The sequence below is a fragment of the Scardinius erythrophthalmus genome, assembly GCF_964197995.2.
Source record: "Scardinius erythrophthalmus genome assembly, chromosome: 3".
Classification (NCBI taxonomy): Eukaryota; Metazoa; Chordata; class Actinopteri; order Cypriniformes; family Leuciscidae; genus Scardinius; species Scardinius erythrophthalmus.
This window is the reverse complement of record NC_138223.1, coordinates 28447763-28466443: the sequence shown is the minus strand read 5'-3', so window position 1 is coordinate 28466443 and position 18681 is coordinate 28447763. Positions and strand designations below refer to the sequence as shown.

General features: G+C 37.1%; 1 protein-coding gene across 5 annotated transcripts; it reads right to left on the bottom strand.

The window, feature by feature from the left end:
• Positions 1-2402: 2402 nt before the first annotated feature.
• Positions 2403-18626, bottom strand: arl13b (ADP-ribosylation factor-like 13b). Of its 5 annotated transcripts, XM_081361018.1 has the most exons (11): positions 17774-18626; positions 14313-14383; positions 13964-14213; positions 12320-12425; positions 11929-12131; positions 7616-7730; positions 7369-7528; positions 7062-7181; positions 4222-4290; positions 3651-3715; positions 2539-3550 (listed from the first exon to the last, which is right to left on the bottom strand). In XM_081361018.1, exons 1-11 carry the CDS (start codon positions 17830-17832, stop codon positions 3509-3511), a joined length of 1260 nt encoding a protein of 419 aa, XP_081217144.1. In that variant the 5' UTR covers positions 17833-18626; the 3' UTR covers positions 2539-3508. The 5 variants fall into 5 exon arrangements, with proteins under 5 accessions (XP_081217146.1, XP_081217148.1, XP_081217144.1 ...); XM_081361020.1 differs by lacking the exon at positions 3651-3715 and having other exon boundaries at positions 2403-3550; XM_081361019.1 differs by having other exon boundaries at positions 3508-3715.
• Positions 18627-18681: the final 55 nt, after the last annotated feature.

Sequence of the window (18681 nt, the reverse complement as noted above, 5' to 3'; positions counted from 1 at the left end):
AGCCACGCCTACCGGTTAGAGAGCGCAGTTGAAAACAACAAGGTTAGGCTACCAGTGAGTCTCCGTGACGAGTTTGCCCGGGTTTTTGAGATCGCACAAAATGTCCGGGATTCGGCTTTTGCGTTCTACAGTCGCCATTCATCATGTTTACTGTGGCGAGCAGGACGAGGCTGACGGCCGCGGGAGAACGGCGCGAGGCCGGTGGCGTCATTACTGAGACGCGTCGGTCTCGTATCTCTCACGGAGGAGCGGGAATTTTCTTAGCAATGTTAAAACGCACATCAACCGATCACTTGTTTAGCGTTCATGTAAACACTACATTCAGATTCACCAATCGGAATGAATTCAGCTAGATTGAAACAAAAGGTGTGCATGTAAACAATGAATGGCAAAGAAAGCAAAAGCCGAATCCCGGACATTTTGAACGATCTCGCCCGCTGGACAAGTCCGGGAAAAGGAGGATGGTAACCCCTACTACTCAGCTCTCTCCTACTACTCAGTTTTCTCCACAGAACAAGAGCCTGCTAGCTTAGCTTCCAAAGAAAGACGGCTGAACTGTGTGTACATTCTGTGAGTGAGATCCCTCCCTCTATGGGCGGGCTGAAAACATGCGGAACAACGCCATCTACTGGCTGTAGTCTTTAGCCTCTGGCCAGAAAATCCTCCGATGACGCAATATGACGATTTTTGCGTCATCGGAGGATTTTTTCCAGACAAAAAATACATAAATCTCTCATCTCATGGGGATATGAGGGGGGAAAGCATGGTAATTCGAAAATACTACAGGTTTTTTACTAATACAAAGCTTAATGCTAAATCCTGAAGTATCCCTTTAATGAACAATAAAATATATTATTATAGACAAACAATATTTGACTCACCTCTTATCTTTCCATAAAATGTGCTTGTTCCTGCCGTCCATTTTGGATTGAAAGATAGAGGGGGTTCCCGGCCTCCCAGCCAATCAAATAAAATATCACTGAAAAGCCCAGGATGTCCTCTGTACAGTACAGCAGGAATTAAGAGACTTGCACAAAAGATTCCAAGGAGAGGGATGAAACTCAAATGTCCACTACCGTGGACATAAGTCAATGGGCTGGGTCTCATTAATATTAATTAATATTAATATATAATTAATATTAATTAAGTGCATGTTACTTACTATAGAGTTAGGGTAGGATTAGGGTTTGGTTGAGGGTTAGTTGCATGTAATTATGCATAATTAACTATTAATACTGTTGTAAGTATGTAACATGTAACATAAAACAATAAAATGATACGATCAGTAAGTTATTTGACCATAGGCTATTTTTACATTTTTACCTACTTTAACTCATCAACTTAAGCTGAGAAGTTTTCAAGTTTTCTCTTTTTTAAAAGTCAGTTTTATGTAATTTAAGTTGAAATGACTCAAATAGCCAAGATGATTGTACTTAAAACTTTAAGGCAGCAATGTATATATATATATATATATATATATATATATATATATATATATATATATATATATATATATATATAGTGTAAATTAATCAAAGGCATGTTGCCTACATAATACATTATACATGTATACATAATTTACTGTTATTATTTAAGTAGCCTATAGACTACATGTAAGATGTGTAACAGACACTGTATATTAAAGTATAGCTACTTTTTTATTTTAAGTTAGCCTAATTGTTAAAGTGTAATTACTCAAATAAGTAGGCTACTACTTAGGCTACTTACTTTAGGCTTAGGGTTTGATTTAGGGTTAGTTGCTGCTTGTAATTATGCGTGCTTGCAGGACTGGACACCATTAAGTTAAGTGTTACCAAAGTCTCTTTCGTCAAAAGTAGGCCTATTTGTTAAATGTTTAAAGCTTTTAAGGACCTTCACACTCAAAATGAGGAAGCTTTTTGTAGTTCTTTGCTCATTTTAATTTTGCAATCAGAGTTGTTCAAAAGGAGAGATTTTAAAAGTACCAGATACTGTGATATGCAAGCCTAGAAAATGATGAGCATAAGTGCTTTCAGTAATTTTAATAATGCACTTTAGAATGCTATGGATTTTAGAGCGATGATCAAAGTTTGATTACAATTACTAGCCTACTGGAAGGGCAAATAATGGAGGAAGACCTGAAAGATGTGTGATGGCATTCTATGGAGGAATATAGACGTTAACATTTTAAACCTAGTTTAACTTTTTTAATCAGTATAAAATATGAACTAAGGTGATTTCAAACCTTTTACATTTTGTTACACTTTCTGATTGCAGATGTAAAACAGATTTCCCTTTGAATTTTAATATCACCCTTGCGAAAAAACAAACAAAAAAAACTTTTAAAGTTAAAAAAACTTTAACTTTAACTATAAGTGTAGGCATTTTTGTCTCTTTTCCATGAATTATACAGAAAGCATTTCCACAGTTCAGCTCTCTTTAATTGTTGCAATGAACAAAACCTTGATGGTGTAGTTACTGCATGTACCAGCAGAAGGCGCCGCTAACAGTTGTGCAAATGTGCATTATCAAACAGTTGTAATGACACGGAGATGTGTTGAGTGTGAGAGTGAAAATTAACAGAATAAACTTTCTCTCTTTTTTAATTTGACATTCATATTAAATGTAAACGGGTTACAAAGGGCGCAGGTACTGGAAGCAGAGCAAACTGGATGATGGATCTAAACAACTAAATATTAGTGTGTGGGGTAAAAAAAAAAAACATCCAACAAACAATGTAAATTATAAAAAATCGCAATAGCATAAAATAAATATGAAAGCCGGTTTTTACAGTATATGACATAATACATTAAAAAATATATATCTATGGAGGGTGAGCAATGTTACACTTGAAGTAATACACTTTATCATATTTCAGAAGATGGCAAATGTGTTTTCCTCCCTGATAAAGCACGATGTACCATATAACTCAATAACGAGCTTGTACAAACTTTAAAATGTTTCAAATCAAATGTAAAAGTTTACTTTCTCGAGATATTTGTATCTGTTGCTGGTGCTATTTGAGAGTATGAATGTCGTTCTCAAAATTAAGACAGCGTAGTGTATAAACGTATAGATGCTGCTGATATTTTAAAGGCAAACTGTGTCAAAATTAACTGCACATTTTATATGCACAAGAGCTTAAGATATGCACATGGACCATAAGAACATGTTTGTACAATTTCAAGTACACAAATTTAAACTTTTATATATTTACATATTTTTCAATTCTCTTAAAAAATAGGTCTGTAACATGTTTTCCACAAAAAAGAAAAAAAAAGAAAAGAAAAAACAACTCAATTGAGTTGCATATGTCTGTTAATACTGATTTTAAGTATTTTGGTAAAACTAAACAAACAGGTCTACAGAAATAAAGAACATTATAAGAATATGTCATACAGTGAATGTCCACGTCCCTTCATCTCATAAACACTGGCCAGGAAACAGCTTCTGATGACCAATGACAGTCATTGGTTGCTTGAGTTCATGTGATCCATCTGGGTATGCTGATTGGGTATCAGTTCCTCGCTTATGGGCAATTACATCTGCGTAGATTGCTACACTGCCCGTGCTTGAAGATAAGAACAAAACAATACTTTGATTGGTTGGGACCCTTAAGAATTGTGAACCATCGAGGTAGGGGGGAAGCAGAGGTAGTGTTAGGAAATTACATCATGAGTATCGCTGTTCGGCCTCTGCCTAATTGCTACAGGTGGGAGAGGTTTGCCATAGAAATCTGCCAATAAAAGAGAGTCATGGAAGAAAAAAAATTAGGTCAGCAATGTCCATTTAAAAAAAAAATCAAGGATCAACTAATTTCAACTGACCACAAAATACATAATTAGATTCCTAGATTAAAATGTCACTGCTCAATGTTTGCCTGCTCAAAAGAGGACATAGAACATTATATGTAGAATTCAAAATGTTTCCTACAAGCATCAGGAAAATAAATTGCATACATTAGTCACAGTGCAGGAAGCAAGTTGTTAAGGAGAATATGCAAGTAGCATTTGTTAGGTACAATATTAAAGGGGATGGTTGTGGTATTTCTGTTGGCTGATGACAGATGACTGTACAGGAAGGATGTGGCTGAGGCTTGCTGTGTGGATGGAGAGAAAACAAAGCTTTAAAGACAGAATTATGGGAGACACTTACATGGTTAGGAAACAGAATGAGAAAAGAAAAAAAATGTTAGTGATGCGCATGCCGGAGATGGAACAGATGCAATGAACCAACAATTACCAGAATGCCTTGTATCTCCAAGAGGCTCAAGTTTGGGGAGCCTAGAAACTTTGGGAGTAGCCCATCCAACTAAAACCAAGAAAAAAGTCAAATGATTAGCTGTTAGGGTCATTAAAATGAAGCAACAAAAGGGAAAACTAGGACAAATCAGTGGTTATTTTGACTATGAAAATGAATGTTTAGCAAATGATAGAAGAGATTTTCTCTGACTTTCCAGAAGTCTGTTGTAATCAAAATGTCATAACTCGATCTTCCACATGACAGACTTCTCTCTGGTGACATATGATGGACGTCCAGACTCCATCCAATCAAAGACCGATGAATTTACCCCCACTCCACATTTTTACCCTTTTCAATAATCCATTTACTCTGATGTATGTCACAATACAGAAAAAAAAGCTATTTTAATATGCTACTTCTTTTTAAACTTTTCATCTGTTAATAGGCAAGTAAAGGGACTACTCTTTATTTTCTAGTATGCCATTAAAGGTATTATTTCTATAAAAAATATTACTTGTGTTATGGATTGGATTTTAAATAAATATGAGTTGATATACAGTGGGGAAAACAAGTATTTGATACACTGCCGATTTTGCAGGTTTTCCCACTTACAAAGCATGTAGAAGTCTGTAATTTTTATCATAGGTACTCTTCAACTGTGAGTGATGGAATCTAAAACCAAAATCCAGAAAATCACATTGTATGATTTTTAAATAATTAATTTGCATTTTATTGCATGACATAAGTATTTGATACATCAGAAAATCAGAACTTAATATTTGGTACAGAAACCTTTGTTTGCAATATGTTTCCTGTAGTTCTTGACCAGGTTTGCACACACTGCAGCAGGGATTTTGGTCCACTCCTCCATAAAGACCTTCTCCAGATCCTTCAGGTTTCGGGGCTGTCGCAGGGCAATACGGACTTTCAGCTCCCTCCAAAGATTTTCTATTGGGTTCAGGTCTGGAGACTGGCTAGGCCACTCCAGGACCTTGAGATGCTTCTTACGGAGCCACTCCTTAGTTGCCCTGGCTGTGTGTTTCGGGTCGTTGTCATGCTGGAAGACCCAGCCACGACCCATCTTCAATGCTCTTACTGAGGGAAGGAGGTTGTTGGCATCCCCAAAGAATGATGTTTCCACCTACATGCTTCACGGTTGGGATGGTGTTCTTGGGGTTGTACTCATCCTTCTTCTTCCTCCAAACACGGCGAGTGGAGTTTAGACCAAAAAGCTCTATTTTTGTCTCATCATGACCTTCTCCCATTCCTCCTCTGGATTATCCAGATGGTCATTGGCAAACTTCAGACGGGCCTGGACATGCGCTGGCTTGAGCAGGGGGACCTTGCGTGCGCTGCAGGATTTTAATCCATGACGGCGTAGTGTGTTACTAATGGTTTTCTTTGAGACTGTGGTCCCAGCTCTCTTCAGGTCATTGACCAGGTCCTGCCATGTAGTTCTGGGCTGATCCCTCACCTTCCTCATGAACATTGATGCCCCACGAGGTGAGATCTTGCATGGTGCCCCAGACCGAGGGAGATTGACTGTCATCTTGAACTTCTTCCATTTTCTAATAATTGCGCCAACAGTTGTTGCCTTCTCACCAAGCTGCTTGCCTATTGTCCTGTAGCCCATCCCAGCCTTGTGCAGGTCTACAATTTTATCCCTGATGTCCTTACACAGCTCTCTGGTCTTGGCCATTGTGGAGAGGTTGGAGTCTGTTTGATTGAGTGTGTGGACAGGTGTATTTTATACAGGTAACAAGTTTAAACAGGTAAAAACTAACAGGTCTGTGAGAGCCGTAATTCTTACTGGTTGGTAGGTGATCAAATACTTATGTCATGCAATAAAATGCAAATTAATTATTTAAAAATCATACAATGTGATTTTCTGGATTTTGGTTTTAGATTCCATCACTCACAGTTGAAGTGTACCTATGATAAAAATTACAGACCTCTACCTGCTTTGTAAGTAGGAAAACCTGCAAAATCGGCAGTGTATCAAATACTTTTTTTCCCCACTGTAAATGAAATAAATTACCTAAACCTAAATTTGACATGCTGTATTTTCCAGAATACAAGTCACATTTTTTTTAATTAACCTAAACATGCTGCGACTTATATAATGCAATTAACATCAAGTTTACAAAACATGGATTTGTGCCAAATGCAAAACATATGGATTTGTGCCGAATGAGAAAGGTAGGTGAGCTTAAGTTTATTTGTATAGTGCATTTCCCACATTCAAGTAGTTTGAGTTTAGCTTTAAATAAATCTCTTTAGGCTTGGCATTTATAATAAATGTTGTTTATAATGACTGCCACTATAATTTATGTTTGTTTTATTCTTATATTTTTTATTCTTGTTCTCTTCTGAATATTGTTACATTTAAAGGATTTGTTGTGGAGTGAAGGGAACTAAATACATGATTACAGCAAATATACTGTTTGTAAATATTTGGTTTGGTTTTATTTATCAGTGTTTTACATTATTTCTGAATGTAATAAAAAAATGTGACCAATGCAACTTATCAGTATTTATTCTCTCAACAATGCAATTTTGACCAGGTGTGACTTATAGCCAGGTGTGAATTATTCCACTCCCTCCCTCTGTTGCTTGTTTTCTGGCATTCTTTAAAGTGTTTAATATAAAGTGGTCCTATGCTTGTGTTGTACACTTTTCGCTGCAGCTCACCCTCTGGTCTCAGCCATTTAAAAAAAAAAAAAAAAAAAAACGGTTTTGTTTGACAAAGGTTTGTAGTGCAAAAATTACGGTAAACCATTTTTTAAATCATTATTTGTTCATTGTTCATGAGAAACTACTTGTAAAAGAGGCATTCTTACCTGGTAGGGGAGTAGGGGTGGGGCTTTTGGCTACTGCTTCTTCCACTCTAAGAGGGTCAACTCTATGCTTGCGTTTCAATCGCAATTTCCTAGTTTTCTTTTTGGTCTGGTCCACTGCTCCTGATTAAAGGTGAGAGATACATTGCACTTTTTTAAAGTGATTTCAGAGCCAAAAAGGTTTCTCATGTGTCATAATAGTAAAAGCTTGTATTTGAAATGAACTGACAATACAAAAATAAACCTTTATTAATTTATTACTCTCAGTCAGTAATAAATCATTTCCTTTTGAGGAAATTGGAGGTCCTACCTGATTCTGTACTCTCCGGGGTCTGTCTCTCGCTCTCTTCATCCTCCTCCTCGTCCTCCTCCTCCTCATCTTGAAAGGCTGTCTGTTCTTGCACACTGTTCTGCTGGCCCTCTTCTCTCTGTCTTTGCATCTCTTGCTCTTGAATTAATTTGTCTTCAAACTGGGATTTTTATATAAAGTGAGTATTTTTTGCATCTTAATGATTTCATCCAACTTGTGTATTAAAAGAAACAATGCGACAACTAACCTCAGTAACAACATTGTTTATTGGCTGGAATGGGTTGGGCATGTTGGCATCATCTAGCTCATCCTCTTTCAGTGTCCTTCCTTCTCGCTCAGCCTCCTCTCGCTCCTGCCTGTCTCTGTCAGTGCAAAACATCTTCATTAAACTGTTGTTTGCATTTTGAACAGTTTGAAGTCATAATAAAATATCTGAGTGTAACAGATTATCAGAAAAAAAAAATGTGGTTAGAGGCTGCAAACATCATCAGCAGCCACTTAAAAATGGGTGTTCCCCAGGGTTCTGTCCTAGGCACTCTTCAATTCTCTCTTTACACACACAGCTCTGCGGCCTTACGCAGTTTGAACTCAACTGTGTTTTTTGCTGTAGATGCAGTATTGATGGACCTGATCGCTAAGAGCGATGAGACGGAAGAGAATCTGACATGGTGATGTTGGTATAATTCTCTCTTTTAAAATACCAGCAAGAATGTAGGGTGGGGACTTGGTTCTATCAATTGGCTGTTAATTGGATTTTGTGTTGCACTCAAATAAATAGCTGACGGGCCAGTGCAGGCCAAGGCTAACAGCGTGCCAGGCAGGGCCTGTAGCCTCGGACCTCAAGGCCAAAATCAAGCTGCGTTTCCACTGTCGGGCCAGTAGCCCCGCAGTGCTACACTAAAACCCACCCTTAACATGCTTCCATAGAACAACGTCACACAACCCCACCGTTTTACCAGCACAGGGAAACTAGCGGACTGAAAACTAACTAGATCGGTAGTGCACATCAAACATGCTGAATCAACACAACATATCATTATTTCACATTAAGTGAACACACATACTTATTCAGTTGTGCCTGCCTCAATTTATTTGAGATCATAGCAATACACAAAACAACTCCATTAAGTACAAAGCCTTACACATTTAGAAAAAAACTATTACAATATCATATTTTACGTCACAATTTTTTATAAAGAATGAGCATTTCTATTAATTAACCACGAAATTATGCGATCTCGAGTATGTTTGAGCGATCTCTCCCATCTCACTGTACTGTTATCCCTTCAGTCAGACCAACAGATGGAGCTTACAGAGAGAAAACAGGAGTCATGAGTTGTATGAGTTAACCGTAGTAAATGTAATTTATGACTAGAGCCCGACCGATATATCGGCGGGCCGATATTATCGGCCGATATGAAGCATTTTCCAAACTATCGGTATCGGCATTTATAATGGCCGATAAATGAATATTTAAAAAATAAAATAAAAGCAGCTAGGGCTGGACCCGAATATTCGTTCGGTGGGTTGGTTTTCGATTAGAAAATTTGACATTGGAATATTCGGGGGGTTTTTTTTGCACACCTGGGATCCCCCGCGAAATGGTTCTCATTCGCGCTTGAATAAGGCCGGCGACACACTGGCTGCTGGCGTGAGCGTCTCAGCTGCGTGGCGTGTCCGTTTTAATTTCGGCTCCCATGTTAACAGGTTGGAGTTTGCACACTGCCTGTGTGAGACACGCGTCTCAGATGCGGCTCCAGCCACGCGGAAAACGCATGCATGCTAGAAATAGAACCGACGCCGTGTTCCAGCAACTGGACTGTTCTCTGGCTAGAGCGCAGAACAGCGGAGTTTGTATGGACCGAAGTGCATGCCTGAGCTTGTGTTTTGGGTTAAGCTGCATTGCTTTGACATTGTGGAAAATAGAATAATAGTAGAAACAAAATGTATTAGCCTTTTTACCCCTTATTATCAATCTAAATTAATCTCGTTTTTAATTTAACTTAATTTCGTTTTTCTTTATTTAAATTTCGTTTTTTCTTTATTTAAAGTAACAACATGTAGTTTTTCAACCTTCATAATATATTTCCAAGACCCTTGTGATGGTACATCGACTTACAATAGGTTGAATGAGACGTCTGCCATAGCCTGACGGGGTCTGTATCGCTTTTACTGGCACTATGTAACTTCGGGGTGCGGGTAGTAACCAAGCTCAAAAAGAACTACAAAATTCGACTGCTGTACGGCATACGTCACTTCCCCCACCACTTCGTCAGATTCGGACGTGAGAGGCCAACCAGCGTCTGTTTTCGTGCGGCTGTTTTCGCCATGGCTGAAGCAGCAGCGAAACGTAAGAAGTCCAAGGTTTTGTCGGAGGAGAGTCGGAAGAGGAAAAGGGAGAGTGATAAACTGAAAGGCTGGACGAGGATCAATATTGGTTGAGCGTTTGCTCGCTGGCGTGAGCTAAAGGAGGAGGAGGGCTGCCCTACCGATGCTGACTTAGCCGTCATGCTGTTGGACTAGTAAGTAAATTGCTTGCATACTATCTTTAGTTTTTCTAATCTGTTGTCTGCCTGGCTACGTTATGGAAACTGGTCTATCAGGATGCGGTAGGCTAAATTATTTACGACAGCGGTAATGGACAATTCCGCTTCCAACCTGTAGGGCGACCGCAGAGGAAAAGTTCCATGTTGTTGCTTTAAATTTCGTTTTTTCTTTATTTAAATTTCGTTTTTCTTTATTTAAATTTAATTTTTTCTTTATTTAAATTTCGTTTTCCTTTATTTAAATTTCGTTTTTCTTTATTTAAATTTCGTTTTTCTTTATTTAAATCTACCCTTTACTGTGTCAGTAATTTGTTCGTCAGAAAAATATTAGACTACCTTAAAAGTATTGCTTAATTTAACAGACGTGTGCGTTTTATATCACTGCAGTGTCCGTTCTCGGAGCATAAGCCCTGCCGGCGTGAGGTGCGCCGCTTCCCGCTCGCGCTGTTCTGTAGTTTACTAAAAGTTTATTAATTCTGAACGTGCGGCGTCTCGCGTGTCCATCTATAGGCTATTGCACCAAATGCGACACTACACTCCCTTGTGAAGTCGACTGGATGAACGGTTCTCGAAATAATCAAAATGCAAACGGACATTTGACAGAGCTTTTATCAAAAGCGACTTACATTGCATTTCAAGGTACACATTTACAATCTTATCAGTTCTTGCTTTGAACCCATGAATGAACACACACACACACACACGGAATGACCTTTGTCTTGTTTAATAATAATACAAATGATGATGATAATAATATCATCATCATTGATTTTTTTTTTTATTATTACTGTCAATATTAATAATAATAATAGTTGATTTTTTTTTTTTCAAAGGTTGTTTTCATATCTTAAGTTTGTGTTTTTATATATTATATTTATCAGAACTGTTCATGTTTTGTTACGCGTTTCTGGATTTTTTAAAAATATATATATATATATCGGCCGACATATTGGAATATCGGATTTTTAAATCACCAAATATTTGTATCGGTATCGGCCTTAAAAATCCTTTATCGGTCGGGCTCTATTTATGACATATGTGGATGCAGAAGTCTGGTATCAACAAAGGCACAGGGAAAAGACTGATAAATACACGATTACAACCATGTATGCTTTGTTTAAGTTCTTCAAGCAACCTCAGGTAATTTCTTTAATCATATCTGTATTTATATTATGACAATAGTTAAAATAAGTAGCTTTTAGCATCACATATAAATATATTTCTGCTTCATACTGTGATCAGAATCCCCATCGGATCACAACCGGAAGTTATTTCACACACTCGCTGGTGTCTGAAATTGAGTTTTGAGCTGAAAATTGTTTTAAATGTCTTTAATGTTGAGGTTAGCTGTTAGCCTGATATGAAAACATGGGAAATGAGCAGCGGTGTTGACTCTCAAATGCCGCCTCTGTTCATAACCACCGCTCAAGCCCCTGTTGGCCTGCTTTGGACCAAGGAATTCGGTGGGCCAAAAAACTCTGGCCGTTGGCCACAATGATGCCCGACGAGGCACAATCAAGCCCCGAAAGTGACAATGGAAATGCGACTGACCCTGGCACGCACTCGCTTTTGGCCCAACAGTGGAAACACGGCTAATGAGAGCATGCTAAAAGTTTGGAAAAGTCCGGCATTTCACCAGAGAGAATAGTCTGTCACTTGCATGGAAGATTGAGTTTAGATTAAACATTACAAGAACAACAACAAAAAATAAACATATACATGGATGATTCATCCACAATAAAATCTATAAGATGCATTTACTAAACGGTACATTTTCATTTTATGCTGACTTTCAAGTAGTAACTCAAGCAGTAAAACAAAGAAAAACACAGACTAACTATGAGTACATATTTGAATATAAAAGCAAATAAAACCAGCTTAGTTGATATGAACTAATTTCAGAACTAAACTACATTGTTTTAAACTATTCTTAATGAATATGCGGCTCCTGACATATCTGGAAAAGAGGGATTAGCATGACAACCCATGTGAAAAGTCTTGTTAGCTCACTGACCTCTCCTCTCTGATCCGCCGAACTCTTTCTGCTCTTTCCTTCTTGTCTTGTTCTTCCTGAGCCTTCTGCTCTGCTGTATCTCTTTGCACACGCTCTGAAATTGCCTCGTAATCCTTGGCAATGTTATTCAGGAGCCAGTTAAGGCCATTCTTGATGGATTTGTCAACCTTCTTACCATAACCCAGCACAGCAGAACAGGGCTCCTGAGATCAGAGAAAACAACATTTAGTTCAGTTTTATATGATTGTTTTGCAACATTTCTTTCAAGTAATTTGCTGAATTTTAAATATAAAAATAAAAATAAAGCGAATTTCCCCACTCATTATTTCCACATTAATTACAAAGTCAAACTGGTCTCTGATTAATATAAACTTTTTAAATATTAACTCACAATCTGACAGAGGCATTTATTCTCGTTGACAATCTTCTCTAATGACAGGGTCTCGATGATATCTGCTTCAGCCAATGCCCCATCTTGGTCCTGTTTATTAGCCAGTCTGAAAGCCAATCAAAAGAATACAAGCTGGTCACTAGGTGTTGCAGGTTACTAGGTAAGCTGTCACAAACAAATGGCCTGAAGTCTGCACTTGAGGTAGACTGAATAATTAGCCTTGAGATGTTGAGCACTCTTGACTTATTAGCACACTTAACAAGCTATATTTGGTCAAGGACTTCATCTGCTGCTCACTTCCTCAGTTAATTTGACCCACTGCAGCTTGTCCAATGCTCCAACAGATATACAGATGATGCATTGCACATTTGCTGCACACCGCCCCAATCCACTTGGACTAGAGGCAGGAATTATGTGAGAATGCTCTTCACTGATTACGGCTCGACATTCATCAAACCCTCCAGGCTCATCAACAAACTCAAGGTCTTGGCTCTAAACACCTTGCTCTTTCTGACAGGCAGGCATGGGTGGTGAGGAAGGGCTGCAAACATTTAAAAATGGGTGTTCACCAGAGTTCTATTCTGAGCCCTCTTCTATTTTCCCATTTACCCACACAGCTCGGAGTCCTTACACAGCCTCAACTCCATCACATTATTGTTGACGCAGTTCTGGTGGGTCTGATCGATAAGAGCTAGTAAGGATAGTTAAGAATTGACATGATGGTGTTGGTATAGTTGCCAAATACCACCAATAACAAGAAGGATTCGCATGAACCACATATGCTGACAGCTTGTTTAGGATCGGCCCCAAGGTGCAGAGATCTTTTTACAGGTGTACCAATGAAATCATTCTGTCTGGTAGTATTACTGCCTGTTAAAGGAGCTGGACCATGCAAAATTGTAGAAATAAGTGTAGAAAGCTGAATGTATCAATGAGGATGCGCTTCCCAAAATGCAAATCTTCATAAGGCAGAATAGTATTAAAGCCAAAGAAAAAAAAAAAGATTAAAGACCCCAGCCACCATACCAAAAGCCTTTTACAATCATTTCCCCATTATATCTAAACACTTAATGCGGTATATGAAGGTGGGGTATTTTACTTTTCTCCTTTCTAAACATGAATCTGCATATCTCATCAGTATGTACATATGCTTTAGGCAAAGTGGGATTTTGCACAATATCAGCATAAATCCCTATTATTTGCATTTATCACTGAAGACCAGCAATAATTACTTTCTTTTTGAATACATAACGTCGATGCATAAATGTCACATTCAGACACACCCATTTAGCAGCTGTGATGTCTGATTAATGGATTAAACTGGCCCAGGTTTCTATATTTTTTTAAGATTATTTGGTCACCACGCCTTTATAGCTTTACTGAGTGATTGCAAATTAATGTTATTACACAACAACCAATTAGAACACATTTTACAGATGTAAAACTATTTTTGAAGGGCACTGCATATTTTCTTTAATTTTCTGTACATTGTGCTGATATACATGTGTTATATATTCATTTTGTCTAATGCCTTGTTTTTATTCTATCGACAGCCATCTCATCTTCCATGTTTGATGATCTGTACTTATTCCAGCCATTAAGTCACATTCAATGACAAGAACATGTCAAGTTCTGAAAACTCACACTAATACAGGTTTGCCTGCAATACGAGGGTGCCGGAGAACCTCAGCCATTGTGTCTCTGGTTTCTTGGATTCTTTGGACATCACTGGAGTCCACAACAAACACTACTCCATAAGACTCAGAGTAGTAGTTTTTCCAAATGCCGCGGATACGTTTACCGCCACCCAAGTCGAAGATTGTGACCTCAAACTTCCCCTGCTTCAGGTCCACCTTTGAGAAGCCCACTGTAGGGGCTACATCTAAAGGACTTTCTATGACAGAAACATACACATTATGAGAATTATCCTGGACCTTGAAAACACAAAAAAATAATTAGAAACAGGAAAGAAAATATTATAGTGAAGATTTACCTCCCTGGATTCCTCTGACTGTAGCGGTTTTTCCAGCATTGTCCAGTCCAACCATTACTAATGTCACTTTCCTGTAAGAACACAAATACAGCATCACTTTATTATGCATCAGACAGACCTACCGAAGTTCAAGACGGCCCTTCTAAGGTGCTAAGCTTTGAGGTGCAAAGGAAAAATCTAGTTTAAAACACCAGTGCCAAGTACTTAGAAAAGTTTTGATTCTTTTTTATACCATTTTCAAGAAATAATTATTTAAAGATGATAAGGTTAAATAAAATAACTAAAAAAAAAAAAAAAAAATCATTATTTTAAAATTATATTTAAAGTTATACATAAAAAAAAATATTCATTCTTAAATCTAAACGTTTTTGGGGAGTTGAACCACGTGCCATTTTATTTGACTTGACTTTTGACTTGACAGACTTTTATTGTCATTCAGTATACAGCAAGTGTATACAGAACGAAATTTCGTTTGCATAGGCCACAGTTTGTAAATGTTTGTACAAGAATTCTGTATTCTGTATTTCAACTAACCTTGCCTAAAAGATTAACTAAAAGGTCTACATGGGCTCTTTTCTATTATAGAATTTTCTGTAATTTGCCTGTTTCTTATAGGTTTTTTTTTTCTGCATGGTCACACCACATTAGATTTATTTGGTAGAAAAAAATTAAGTTTTTCAAATGTTAATAAGAAATGATTATATATATATATATATATATATATATATATATATATATATATATATATATATATATATATATATATATATATATATATATATATATATTAGCCTAATCTAAGATTAAGCCAAATTACTTAATACGTGTGTCTTTTCAAGAATTTCATTGTTATTGAAGCTTTTTCATTTTGATATCAAGACAAATGTATCATCCTAAAAAATGCTATGCCCCAAAAAAATCAAGATATATCATATCAAGTAATCAAAATATGTTCATGAAGTCAACTTTAATCTGTTTAAAGTTGCCTTCATGAACTTGAAAAACATGAAAAAAAAAAAAAACCACTGACATAAACTTATGAATTCACCCACAGCTGTGAGCGAAGGCAAGCTAAGCCTGTACGTTAATGCATCATCTCGTGGCAAAAGCGCACAGGGATAAAGAGGATGATTCAGCATACCACACACAAAAATTCCAGGTAAACAATGTGGCCTTTTCCGACACAAATGACGTCAAAAATATCAATTAAATGATAAGCTGTCTGGGGCTGTAGAGTCCCAGCTGTTTAAACTACAAGGCTTCCAGTGTAGGCTTAAGAGGCATAAAAAGACATCTGTGGAGTAACACAAATATCTTGAAGTGACATGGGATTTCTGCTCACCATCATCAACCTATGCTTAATTCTGAAGAAATGCCAGACAAATACATGGGCCAGGCAGCGTAAACAAACCTTTCAGCCATCACTGATGCAAACAGGAAAGCTAAAGTCCTTAGCTACCAAAAACATCCACACACAAACAGATACTTAACTGCGGCACTTGCGCCGCAGGGACATCAAGCGCACTATCCAGGTGACAGTTCTCTGCAACCAGGAGGCCTTCATTGAGACTGGGAATAGATCAAGATGACAGCTAGCTTTCCCTTGACTTTGGTTGTTTTTGTTGATACACACACACGCTCTCTCTTTGGTCTCTCCTGGCCTCTGGTCAGCTCTGTATCTGAGGGATTAGCTGGGGATTTCTACTTAGCCCAACAAGATCAGTGACAGGGTGCTAGAGGACACACTACGTTCAGCCAATGAAATAAGACAATAACTTAGACAGTTAGTCGTCAGTAAGACATAACCATAACATCACTGGCACGTTTGGGGCCAGACATCTCCACTTTAAACGGACTGATTCTTAGGTACGATCAAACATTTTACCCAGATTTATCCTTATCAAGCATCTTGTTTCAGGCACAGCAGGTGATGTGAGTAATCAGATATTTATCACTTGGCTTTAAGCCTATGCCTGATTGTGAGTCATGTTCCAACGTGTATGGTGAGAGGTGCATTTAGGGCCTCTAATCAACAGCATCTTTATGAAAGTGGACTTAAATACTGAAATTGAAAATGACACCAGGGCTAATGCATCTTCAAGACAAAATATGAATCTACTGTGTGGAAAACGAACAAAATATCTTGGCACAAGTGCTTTGGTGTCACCAGCAAAACGGTTTTGTTAACAGTTTTAAAAATATAAAAAACAATATTCTCATTACTTAAAATAAAGCTTGAATAAAACAAATTATAAATATTAGATGAAAAACTAAAAAATAGACATGTTGGCAATTAACTTATTTAAAAAAAAAAACTGCATAACTATACTTATAAGTACATATTTTTTTTTTAAATAAGTATGTTTTTAATGTCAAAAAGTTTAAAGTTGCCTTCATTAAACTTTTTTGATGACTTGAATGCACCTCTTCTGTGTTTAGCATGTTTTTTTTGTTTTTTTCTGTATTAGCCTAGAATTAATCCTGATATTTTTGGGGCACAAAGTAATGAGGGTGATACATTTGTCCTGATGAAATGCAAAATGAAAAGGCTAAATTAAAATAATGAAATTCTTGAAAAGAAAAGCTAATTAAGTGACTTGGCTTAATCTTAATTAAAAAAATAAATAATAATCCTTTCAAACTAAAGTGGTGTGACCGTGCCAAATATCAAACCAATTGGCATTAAAATTGTTTGACATTTTCTTAAAAATAATATTGTTTTTATTATTACTTTTAAACAACTGGTTTCAAGATCTTGTTTAGAGAATGTATTAAGACCACTTAAGATGTATGAACATGTCTATCTTTAAAGTGATATTTCACTCAAAGATGAAAATCATGTCATCATTTTCTGAAGCCACATGCTCATGACAAGTGAAAGGTAACTAGAAGCTGTTACTCTGCCTAACATCTCTCAAGTACCAAGCAACAATGTTTGTTTTGGGTGAACTATGCTTTATACTAAATACAACTTGATTAGATATTTTATGTTCTACTAGGCTACATTAAAACATGTTTCAATATTGCTTTCAATCATTACCAATAGCTTTCCATAAAATGATGCATTTTGAAAGTTACACATTGCACTTCCCCCTTCAATACAAAATAATAGTAAAAATTTCAAATCTACTTGGTGTATCATCACTTTCATCAGTCATGTTGAATTTTTTTTTTTTTTTTTTTTTTTTGTTGCCATAAATAAAAACACAATGACATAGGCTACAGTATAAAGAAGACAGTCGCACAGTTAAGTAAAAAAAAAAACAATACAAAAAAAAAACACCCATGGTAATTTTTTGTGTGGCTTCCGTGTGCAAATACAAATTGGGAACACTGTACAAATATAGATAACATATACACAGTTGCACATTATAAGAATTGACAAGTCTGCTCAGAAAAACAGTTAGTAAATGCATCTTACGGTCTATCTGACTCGATGGATCAAAGTTGTAGACACTCACCTTGCAGGTTCTCTCCATCGTTTCAACCAGTTGCAGCAGTTCGCCATCAGATTGAACATTTCACCCCAAGTGTCTGAACTGTGATTGTTTTATTTCATGACAGCCGTTTTGCCTGATTGCTAAAGTTCCTGGCTAATTTCTTTCCTTTCCTGTTTTAATCAACCCGTTATCTGCTATCACTCTTTTATATGCCTATCTTGGACTCGTGATTTGAGTAAAGACATCTTGTTGTATCATTCTAGCAGAGAATAAGGGCAGACTAAACTAAAGATGACCAACTAAGTTACATTGTTTAATGATCACTTACAAAACTGACCATAGAGTTTAGTTTCATTTTGCTCACTACCCGAATCAATGCACCCTCACTGAAGGCTAACCAGTTAGCTACTGCATACGATCCATTAAAACTATTCAATTACATTCGTATGTCTTTCCATGGAAAATCTATATACATCTATATATCTATTATACAATGACTATACATACTGTTTCAAAGACGTCCCGGTGAATGCTTTACTCTCAATTTTAGACCGTTTTTTTGTTTTGTTTTTGCAAAAAGATGTAACGGGATAACTGTTAGCTTGCTAGCAGTCCGCTTTGTTGACCAAGCTGAATTTGGCTGCTATGGCTGCAGCCACAAGCTCGTCGAGGGTCGGGGTTGCCAAGTGTTTAAAAAATATTGTATGATATAATGTAAACTATGAAAAAATAATTAAATGGAAACTTTCTTTGTTAGCTTTCAACATGTTTGTACTCGGACAGCATATAATCTTTACACCGAGACCCTAATGATACTGCGTCGATCGAAGTGGCCGAAAAATATCAGTCTGGAAATGGTTGACTTGGCAACACTGTACTTGCTTACACTGTACTTGCCTAAGAGGAACGTAATCTAAAAAGTGAACAGT